The following is an 11396-nucleotide window of genomic DNA, read 5'->3' as shown; positions in this document are numbered from 1 at the left end:
CCCAATTTAATGTATTTTACCTTGGTTCAAAGAAATTACAGGTATTCGATTAGCATTATACAGGAAAATATCAGCGCCATTATCTTTACTTCCAGAGGAGCTGGAATTCAGGCTTAATGTGAGCCATAACTGTAAAAGGGATTCAAGCTGAAAAAAAGAAGAAGAAAAAAAAGACACCATCAGACCAAATGCAAGCATTTTCCCAGAACCCAAAAATGAGAGCTGTCTGTTTTGATGTTAAAAAGTCTTATCCACATTCTTAGCTGTTACTGTTTCCACTCACAACAATGAAATACACACTCTCCTTTACTGGATATGAAGCTTCTGATAAATAGAACATTCAAGTCAAGTTCAGCATAATTTGCAAATGCTTCTACTGTGTTCTGGTAATGCATTTCTTTTCAGTTGGTTCAAATTCTCTTCTAAAGTTTCTTTTCTCCTCAAACTTCTGTTAAAAAAGGCAGTTTTACACATTGCTCAGAAACACCTATATTACCACCTTACAACTTTAACTTATATGATTGCATGTAAGCTTTTGGAATGTCTCAGTGAACACAGTCAAGTGACGTTTAACAGTCATCCAAAATTATTCGTATTCACAGAAGCCAACTGAACTACTGGGAGACCTCCTGTGCTATCAGAGAGGCACAGATGCTTATTCTGAATCACTCCCTTGAGAAAACTCACTATTTACATGTTCTCGGGAAGCATCAAGGTCCTTTATCCCACAAACTGTGGGATAACTGTGGGCAAAACACAAACTGTGTTTCATATGAGATATTTAAAGAAAAATTGAGGAAGAAGCCAACCATCCAAATTAAAACATAAACAGGTAACCAATCATATAAAATACGCACAGCATTCCTTTTGTATGCATTAAGAAAAGTGTTGATAACATAACTAAAAAGCATACTTCTGCTTTTAACTTTTCGGATCACAGGATAATTCACGTTGGAAGGGACCTCTGGAGGTTATCCCGTCCAACCTTCTGCTCAAAGAAGGGTCAACTATGACATGAGATCAGGCTGCTCACAGCTTTATCCTTCTGGGTTTTGATGGAGACTGCACACTTAGTGAGAGTTTTCACTGATAAGGTAGCAATTACCTTTCAGGGAAACTACAAACTGTGTTTTTGAATATGAAAAAGTACACACACCTACTTTCCACTGTAACAAGAAATGTCCTATTTGATAAAAGCTTTCCATATGTTTATCACATTATTGGTGCATAACAACTTCAAAAGTTGTCTGACCTAAACTGTCTGACCTAACAGGTTGTTTACCATTCTTTCTGAAGTACTAAGAAATATTGGAAAACAAATTTCAAATTTAGAGAGAAATAATACCAAACATTTGAAAGTTCATAATTCTATACCTGAACATGGTGAACTTGTAGCATGGAAAAGAGTTTGTTGAAGCATGCACTCAGCATAGGTATAGATGACAACTGTACAATCAACTGGGCATTCTGGTTTGCAGCATGTAACCCCCTCAGCAATGAATCATCTGTTCCACTGGGAGACTGGGTTACTAGAAAAAAAATAACGAACCAAACAAAACACAGAAGCCCCCCACCCATAGATTATTTTGTGAAAGTTTCTAAAAGTAATTTCATATTAATTTACTTATATTTTATACTGAAGGCAAAAAAATTATAAAATAATTTATGAGAACACGTTCAATTTAGTGTTCAGTTCTGCTGGACTATTGATTACTATAGTGTTAAAGGCATACTTGAATGCCAGACATCTCCACCTTTCCAAACAGTGTTTGGAAAGTGAGCCCACGGATACACGTTTCACCCTTCGTGCCAAACACTTATTTCTGGGAGTCTTTTGAACACTGTGGCTGGGAAATCTCTTTTAAGCACTACAGTAAAACTATCATAGTCAATGATACGCTTCTGGCAAATAAAGTCTAAGAATATCACTAAAGCCACTTCATCACCAGTAATCAGATAACTGCATGTATATTAAGGTACCCTGGAGAGCTACAAAGAAGCACACTTCAACAAGATAGGTGGTGAAACTCTCTGAAACCCACTGAAAATATGTCCAAAAGTAAGTCAACATTGTGGGTGTTTTTACAACACAAAGCTCACTGGATAGCTGGGTTCAAAATACTATCCAGATTTTTTTTCACTGTCAAGTATGAAGCAGTTTCCAAGGTGAGAATTAAGCATCACAAAAATAGGAAATTTAAGTTTCACTTGCACTTAGATGAGAAAATTAGAACAATTCCTCCAAAGGACTATTAGCACCCTAAGGGAAATCCAGCATATATGACCAGTTTCGCAGAATTTCTTAAATATATATATACACACATAATTCAAACATCTGAATAAAGAAATATTTCTAAAGCTCAGTCTCACAATAAAATTCTAATGAAATACAGTTTTTTCTAAGCTGTTAAGTGGCAGCAGAAAAAAATTAGTACAAATTTCAAAGCATCATGGTCATTATGTGAAGAGAACGATTTGACAACATGTAGTTACATGTAGGAGATGTGTTTGTTAATGCCTGTAGGATGGAATCAGCCTCCAGGGTGGACATCATTTTCAGCATCAGCTCAGCCTGCTGTTCAAGTCCAACTTCTAGACGTGCATCTAAAGCTACACAAGGCAACAAACAGGGTAAAACTGAATTATATCAGAGACTATTTATTTACTCTAATTTCTTCCGCAAGTAATATAGATACAATGTTTGTACTACAGTAAAAAAAAAAATCTCAGTAACTCTTATAGGAAGATTCACTTGTGTGTGTGATGGAAACAGAATGTAGAAACTTTGAAGATAAGATTCTTGTAGGCTTGAAATATACAATTAATAAAATAATAAGTTTAATACTGTAATTTTTTCCTGAAACACACATACAGATACCTTCTCATAATCACTTAAATATCACATGTCTAAATTTGCGTATGTTTAAGCCTATTTTTTTTCCCCAAAACTAATAACCCTCAAACAAGGACTAAAAGCTATTTCTCACCAAAAGAAACGTGGGAGGGGAAAGGTCTATCCTCCCAATTCAACAATACTCCTCCAACTAAACAAGTGGGACACCTTATTCCTTAGGATAGGGCTAACTACACAAAATACCAGCCAGTAAGAGGTTCCAAACTTTGTAATCACCTATGAAACAGGAATGATTTAAAACTGACTGTATGCATGTGTATGTTCTAAAAATATTAGAAAAGGAAAAAATTTTCTAATATGTTAGACTTAATTTTAAATACAAAACTTGCATAACATTCTCTTGCTTACCACAGAAAAACTGTGGCATATATAAAATTTAATTCTTTCCATTTAATGCATACAGAGATGACTAACATTAATTTGATGCGCTGATGTGTGGAATGCAGCACCACAAAAGACACCCTAAACCAGAACTTTACTACACTGCTCACCTTGGGAGACTGATACGCTCACAGTTTGTGATCCGTTCTTCTCCGTAGTTACTGGTGGTTTTGCAACAGGAATTCCAACACCTCCGATGTAAGGATTGTAATTGTAGGTACCATAATCAGCACCCCAGTAATCATACCAGGTGCTGCTTATAGGCTTAAAACACAAACACAAAAATAAACAATAACGAAAAATTCAACAACTCTTCAGACTGCCTAAGTAGAAGAAGAAAATTTGTAATGACTAATAAGAAACATGGTAGCTACAAAAATTAAAACGAGAAGATTGGATCCAATAGCTTTAGCGAATTTTGTTTCAATTTCTGTTGCTGTATAAGCTGCTGAAGTCTTAGTGATTTTCAAAATCCGGCAACTCAGTTAGATGTCTCAGAGATTCAAAAACCCAATTTGAAAATGTTACCATCAGTTTTTATTTGCACATTTGTACCATACTATAAATTTGGAAGTGGAGTATTACACAGATATTTTGAGAAGTTATTCATGAAGATAGGATATTACATTATTAATATAATTGTACTATTAAAGTACCTTGAGGCCTCAGTGAGGCTCACGGATTATTTGTACTGGGCTCTGCAAAAGAAAGAGTTGAATAATTTCTGCTCAAGGGTCTCAATTTAAGACACTAAGAAGGCGTATAGACTGCAAGAATGAGAGAAAACAGTAATACAAGACTATATTAAAGCAAGTTGTGTATGCCTAGCTAATTTCTAATGGCAAGATCCTGTATCAATTATCATTTTATAGAAATGTCACAGCAGGAGCAAATCTTAAGGATGATCAAGAATGATGTTTTCATTGGCTGTTTCATCAAGGACATCCAATCAGGCAATGAGATCATGAAGATATCCGTGGAAGAAGCAGAATGAAGGGCAATGCCAAACAAAATGACAGCAGAATGAAGGAAGGAAGGAAACACTGACATTACAATACAAAAAGAACCAGCAGTATTAATTTCTCAGATCAGTCACAGAAGCAAATGGTACCCTACTTTTAATGAAAATGAACAAGACTGGATCTTCTTTCTTTTATATTTCTGTTATCTTTACCATGTACTAAATTATGAGTAAACTTGGAACCTCCCATCAAAATATGGATATCTTCACGTAAAAGCAAAATATTTTGTGGTCATCTGAGACATGAACACATTTCATATCTACATTATTTCCTGTCATTGTACATAAAACCTTTACACAAAGCTAAAAGAAGGTCTAATGACATAAAAAATCACCAGTGAAAAGTGGAAATTAGAAAGGTTTTGCATGTAAAGGTTATCCTGAAAAATCATGCGTGTCTTACCTTGAAGACTTTGGCTGCCAGGGGATCTTTTTCCAAATCAATATCCAAAGGATCAATATCAACTTCCATCAGGTCTTGCAGTAATTCCAGGTCAATGTCTTTGTCTTTTTCCAAAGATGACAGAGGTGGAGCACCTTTGAATGATTAAAACAGCTTTAATGCTGCCAATTATAAATTATAAAACAGGGTTATATCATATGCTTATTGGATAATTTTAAGGCTTTTAATATTTACAGCTCTTTGGAAAAAGTTAATGAATATTATCAAATTTGACTTTTTAAAACTTTATTATAAGTTTTAAAAATTGACTTTTACATCAGAAAAAAATACTTTTTAAAATAATAACGTGTAAAACTAGGTTGCAGGACTACTCATATTTTGTCTACATTTTCAGAAAAAAATTAACCTATCGCCAAAAACTGTACTGACATTTAAAAAAAAAAAGTTAGACAGAAAAAGTATTTCAACTTTTTTTAAAACATGTATACTTGATGTTAATAATTATTCTGTATTCTTCAAGACAGATATTTGAATTGAAGCAATGAATGCAGAATACTAGTATGCCACATTTTTTAACATGGGTCTAGAATGGAACAGAATTGCTCTTCTGACCATAGCCAGTTGCAACAAAGAAAACAGCTATTTAGTTCTGGGTCTGATTTTTAACTAGGATTAAAGTTAAAGACAATCTGAAAAAGAAAACAGTCCTTTCTCATCTCTGCTCTTCTATCACAACCCTCAACTCACTCCAAATCATACTAAACCCGCAATGGTTTTATAGTTTCACACCATAGCAAAATGAAATCTGTCTGTCTGTCAGTATCAGTAAAGTTTAGTACCTTTTCTTGACTTGAGAACTGAAGTCAAAAAAGGAACAAAAATACTGCAGTTTCTACAGTGATTCGATAGTACTCAAGTCTCAATAAAAGTGCCTACTCAAATACTTTCAAATTTAAGAAAATAAATGGTAAGTTTCAAACACTCATACATACATTCAGTACCTCACACTAACCTCCCCAAACCAGCACATGTTCAGTTTTTCTTTTGCCTTGTATAAAGGGTTTAAGAAGAGTAAAATACAATTCTACTTTCCTATTCAATTGGTAAAGCATAATTGGCAGTAGAGTAGGTTTTTATTAAAAAAAAAAAAAAAAAAGAAATTGAAACAAGCTTTCAAAACAAACATTTCTTAAAAATACAAGTGTTAGTATTATTAAATACTGTGTTTATAAATTATAGATATTAGTATTCTACATCAATAAGTTATCCATTACTGTAACAATCAAGTTCCTGAACCAGTATCACGTTAGAACCAAACGTAAATTTTATGCCTGCTCACTGAGGGAAGGCAATGAAAAAAATTAATTAAAAGCTGTTGGCAAGCTAAATTCACTTTGGTAAATATCAGATTAAAAAAAAATGAACTAGTCATTCTGTTGATTAAAATATTAATAATTGGTCAGTTTGTATTACTTATGTTTGTATTTAAAAATGAATAATAAAACACAAGAACTCCAGCTATGCATGACACATGGAATAATATGCATATGACAGTGGAGTCTTTAAAAAGCAATAGACTTTTAATTACCTAACTGGCTAACTCTCTGTCTGTCTGTCTATATGTGTGTGTGTTTTTTATATATATAAAAAAATACATATTTTATACATATATATGCTTAAAAACCTCTTCTACCACATACATTGTTAAAAAAAATTTAAAAATGATTTAAGAATATGATCATTATTTTAAAGTTTTGACAAAATAGCAACTTTCTATTTGAAATATCCTGCAGATTAAAATATTTACCTGTGATGTCATGTGTTAATGGCTCATCTATGGTCTCCACTAATTGAACTGTTGATTGCTGGAGAGAGTCATCAGAATCCCCAGCTGAAGCTCCAGCATCTTCTCCCAAAGCACCTTCTTCCATAGCTTCAGCTGCAATAGGTGCCAACAACTCTCCTACGCATTACATTAAGCAGACAACTCCATTACTACCTCAAACTGTATTCTAGTTTCAAATCAGTGTCCCAGTGCCTGGGCCAACTGTCTGTTTTCCTTTGAGTAACTCTAAATTCTTTAAGAGATACTTCTTCAAGGAAAGGAGCTCTGAGTAATTTCCAAATAGACAGGGTCTACTATATTATTACGGGTTTGGAATATTCTTAACTTTTAGACGCACAAGTCGCTAATTCAGGATTAACTGATAATCAAAGATTTCAAATTGTATTTACTCCAATGTAACCTCAGTTTGCTTTGTGAAGCCTATCAAGATTTTTCTTACTAGCTTAATCAGAGCACTAGATTCGATTCTAATGTAATAATAAAACCCCTCCAAATTAAGAGAATAAGTTTCCAGTGTAACACACATTTTGAAAAATACAAACTTCAAACAAACCTGCTAAAATATCCTGCAGCATACAAGTCAGAGAATACTGAGCCCATGCTCCTCCCCAAGAGATGTCTCCTCTGTTAAAGTCGGTCCCAACCAGAAGCAACAATAATCTTTCCAGCTGAGTTTCATTCACAATCTCACACAAATGTATTGTTGGCCTTGTAGCATTTGCAATTCTAGCAAGTACCTATTAAAAAAGGGAAATATACAATTATACTGAATTCCTCCCCACACACCCAAGAATTAATCCATCAAAATCAACACAAAGTTCTCAACAACTAGAGATGCTGTACTACTTAAAAAACAAAAAACAAAACAAAACAAAAAAATGAACACAAAATATCAAAGCATCAACCCTCCTGAAAAGCGGCAAACTGTAGTCCCACATTTCATCTATGAAATTCACCTCTCTACTTTATTGCTGGGGACTTTTTACCGTCCATCAGTGACTGCTTTCACCGTCCATCATCTCTGGCACAAGAGTACCACTTTGGTCTCTATTCTCTCACATCATTTAGTTCCACATATCCTTTTCTTAAAACATGTTAGAAACTAAACTCAGAAATGTTTTTACAGACACACAATGCTACCAAAATACCTTATGCTTAACCGCAGTCTTCAAAGATTGAGCAATTTTGGAATGGAAAACCTAATTGGGGCACTACTCCATTTCTTAAATGTCAGAGGTGAATCAAGCATGTTTAAGATGGTCCATATTAAGGTCATGGATCATTCATAAATATTCATATCTGCATGAAATCAGTTCTTAAGAGAATGTTAAATAACGCTTAATAGAATCTTCTCAAAAAAAAAAAGAAAACCCCTATACAAACAGCTTTAGGAGACTCCACAGTATAAAAAAAAAAAAAAAAAAAAAAAAAAAAAAAAATCAGAAGTTCTTGGACGGAATAGGCCCAAGGAAGAAGTCTGTCCCAAAAATAAATCAAGCAGCAGTTGCTTTGCCGTAGAGACCATGCTCAGAACTCATGCATTAAGTTTGGGATGTTGTAATAAACTGGCCAAAGTTACCTGGAAGTCCGAAATAACTATAAATTAAGAAAAGTTCTCATTTTAAAATAAGTAGCACTTATCTGAGGTATCAGTTCCAAGATTCTTCTTAATAAAGAGCAATAGCCAAAAATATAGCAGTTAAGAATACTGAATAGGATTATCAACTATCGTCATCAAATATGATGGAGCTGGGTGGAACTTCAAGTCCTTTCAATGCCACTCCTTCACTAGGTGCAACACCTAGCCCATCCAGTCATAGCACATTTGGACAATTTCAAATCTTGACACTGAAAGCACTACGTACTAAGCATGGTATATTCCAGATACAGTTCCCACTCTATAAAAAGGGATCCTCCATTCCGCTTATAAAAGAGATGAAGTGTTATGCAGCTACGGGATTTAAGTGGGTCTAGAGTGTGACAGATTTAACTGATCACGACTTTTTCTTGCTCTGATGTAACAACCTAATTTTTGTCAGGTCATCTATAAATTGGAGTTCAGCCTCAACAATCATCTGCAGAGACCTCCAGTTTGACAACAGAAGAGGACAAAATGTTGACCAAGAGATCTGTTCCTCTGTAAGAAACGCTCTAAACAAGGGACCTATTCCCCACTTCAGTAGCAGGGTTTGCTGAGAGTCTGAAAAAGAGTTTTGATTCCACTGTAATGGTTCCTATACAGAAAAAAAAGGTGGAAAGCAGATTTGACTTTTACTTATTCAGCCAACACCATCCTCCCCTTAGATTCAAGAGAGATGGAGAACAAGTTTATGTTTCTTAGCTTTGGACTTGTAATCCAAAGTCAGTTGTCTTTTAACTGTAGAGTTTCTAAAGACTAAGCTATAGAACAGCCTTTTTTTCTTTTTTAAGGTTTCTTCAACTTTTTCGGTAGGAAATTTATCCTGCAACAACCAGCCTCTTACTTGGTATTCCCGCTAAGTCTTTGTTTTTCAAATTATCAAACACCTAAATTCCTGTAGGCTTGATCTTCTAAAAGATGGCAGGAGATAAATTACAGTTTCAGCTCTTAAATCTTTCTTCTTGAGGATGAAGTGGGGGGGAAACAAGACAGAATCTGAAAACCACATTCAGAAAAACCTCTCTAGTAGCATTTAGACTTCAAAATTCCACTTTAATTTTCTGATTTACTTTGTTTGAAGAGATCAAATCAGCTTTCTGAATTTCAAAATCTGAAGAACTGACTAATGTTAGTAATTTTAGAACTGTACAAATGTCCTTATGTGAAAACCTTTTTTGAAAAGCTACTCTAGACAATTTTGAAGCCGTCATATCATTACAAGTTACCCAACAGCTGATAGATCATAAAACATAGTATCACTAGAAATTATTAAAAATGTTAATGCTACAGCTGATTTTTTACCACACAAGCAAAAATCAGTCAGAAAGCTAATTTAATGTGGTCTCCGCTGCAAGCATAGAAAGACGGTCCAAATTCTGTTTACCTTACAAACAAACAGAAGTAAATCTGCATGACAAGTAAAGTCCATTGACAAGAGAAAGAGCGCCAGCTTCTGCACTACAGAAATACAACGTTCATGTGCCAGTGTAAACGGAAGTGGTTCAATTTCTGGAGTTTCTTTTGTTGTTGATACTTCTGTATCTAATGTAGAACGAGGCCATTCTGCAGTTCGACGTAAGCGTATTAAGTCCTTGAAGTGCTGCAGAAATTAAATTAATGGTTACACATTTTAAAAATAAGCTCTGGACCTTTCCGCAGTGAAAATATGAGGCAACAATAGTAGTCATAAAACTTTGAAAAGGAAAGGAAAGTCTAGTCAATAAAGCCTTTGTTTGCCATAAAACATAAAAAGAGTATGCATTTTAGGAGGTTTTTTTTTCATATTTCCAGACCTGCATATAGAGTGAGGGTTACCATGAATTCAGCTGCATACAGAAATAGCTAAAATGGAAACTTACCCTTACAAGGATGCTGACTTCTCAGTAATCATCAGCATTTTCTAAAATCAGTTACACTTACACATTATAAAGCATCCATCAGCCACTGCAAATTGAGCCATTCTGATACCCACAGTTCTAAACTACCACCTTCTTCACATAGGGTCTACAAATCCCTGGAGAAAAGTAGGTGCTTTTAATCCTCCAACCCACCAAAGGCACTCATTTAGCAGTTCAGTTCCTTGTATCAACTACACAAGCAGTCTAGGATTAGATAATACAAATGCCCCTTATAATCTCACTTCAGTACTGGATATTAAAGTAGACCAGAGAAAGAGCTATTTACAAAGACAAATGTTTCAGCTTTCTCCTAAATGCAACAAATGTTTAAGTTACTCACAGCTTGTAACAACAGAAAGTGATTAGTAGGTGAAGTAGTAAAACCTGCATGAAATGCAATTTATCAAGTGTACAGTAAAACCATGGCTAGCTGTTAAGATATTTCAAGTGGAAGACTCTTTAGCTTGACATGCTTTTTTGAATGCAACATGGCTGCTGCAGAGTGAAACCTATATAGCTTAACTTGACAGCATATTTCAGCCAGTGAGCCATTAAAAGATGTTTCAAGGGAGACAATGATAAAATCTGTTGGAATAGAGCAGAAGATAGTGCAGGAAAGAACAGCTCATGACAAGCAGAGTTAGTGAAAATGTAGGGCTTACAAAAATATGCTGGTGTTTAACCCTTTGGGGGGGAGGCAGCAAAATTATCATAAGTTGTTTTAAGATTTCTGTTTAGAATGCCTTGAAGGTCCAATATTCTATAATCTCCTTCTGCACTCCTAATTTCAGTCATCCTAACAGACAGCAGTACTTCTGGAATAACATAGTAAATATTTAAAGAGATACTCAAATCTGGTAGCTAAAAGGAATTGCACCTTTTTTGTGTTCCCTGCAAAGTCCATGTTGCCATCTCCAGAGATCCCTAAATTTCAACACCTCGTTTCATAACCAAAATCACGCCTTTACCAAAATATCCACTCTCAGTATCTGGGGCTTATTACAAGATGCCACAATTTGTGATATGTGTTTTTTAGAAAGCTAAGAAGCTTCTGAGAAAGCTCAGAAAATATTCTCAGAAGTAGTATTTATAGATTTGGGGAGAGCATCTGCTGTAGTAATTAACTTCTGGCTTCTCAACCAGGACAGAATCCAGAAGAATCTCACGCATAGAAGTTAGCCATCTAAAATGCTATTTTACACTTTTTATTTGTATATGTTATCCAAAAGTTTAAATATATGACTGGCATTACCAAAGCTACAGGATTGCTAGTGATTTCAGCTATGATCACCTA

At 34.7% G+C, this 11396-nt stretch overlaps 1 protein-coding gene across 10 annotated transcripts in view; it reads right to left on the bottom strand.

Annotated features, from left to right (window-relative positions):
* BIRC6 (baculoviral IAP repeat containing 6) overlaps nucleotides 1-11396 on the bottom strand; it is a 197715-nt gene that overhangs the window by 107820 nt on the left and 78499 nt on the right. For all 10 annotated transcript variants that reach the window (XR_010388504.1, XM_064509466.1, XM_026122956.2 and 7 more), the window contains 8 exons: nucleotides 9589-9804; nucleotides 7119-7302; nucleotides 6527-6682; nucleotides 4720-4853; nucleotides 3406-3559; nucleotides 2494-2610; nucleotides 1375-1529; nucleotides 21-147 (listed from right to left, as the gene is read on the bottom strand). Coding sequence is in view for 9 of the 10 variants with exons in the window: in XM_064509466.1 (XP_064365536.1) it covers nucleotides 21-147; nucleotides 1375-1529; nucleotides 2494-2610; nucleotides 3406-3559; nucleotides 4720-4853; nucleotides 6527-6682; nucleotides 7119-7302; nucleotides 9589-9804 (1243 nt within the window). In the remaining variant the exon portion in view is untranslated. The remainder of the gene's footprint in view (nucleotides 1-20; nucleotides 148-1374; nucleotides 1530-2493; nucleotides 2611-3405; nucleotides 3560-4719; nucleotides 4854-6526; nucleotides 6683-7118; nucleotides 7303-9588; nucleotides 9805-11396) is intronic.

The sequence above is a fragment of the Dromaius novaehollandiae genome, chromosome 3 (genome assembly GCF_036370855.1).
Source record: "Dromaius novaehollandiae isolate bDroNov1 chromosome 3, bDroNov1.hap1, whole genome shotgun sequence".
NCBI lineage: Eukaryota > Metazoa > Chordata > Aves > Casuariiformes > Dromaiidae > Dromaius > Dromaius novaehollandiae.
This window is presented reverse-complemented; position numbering and strand designations above follow the sequence as displayed.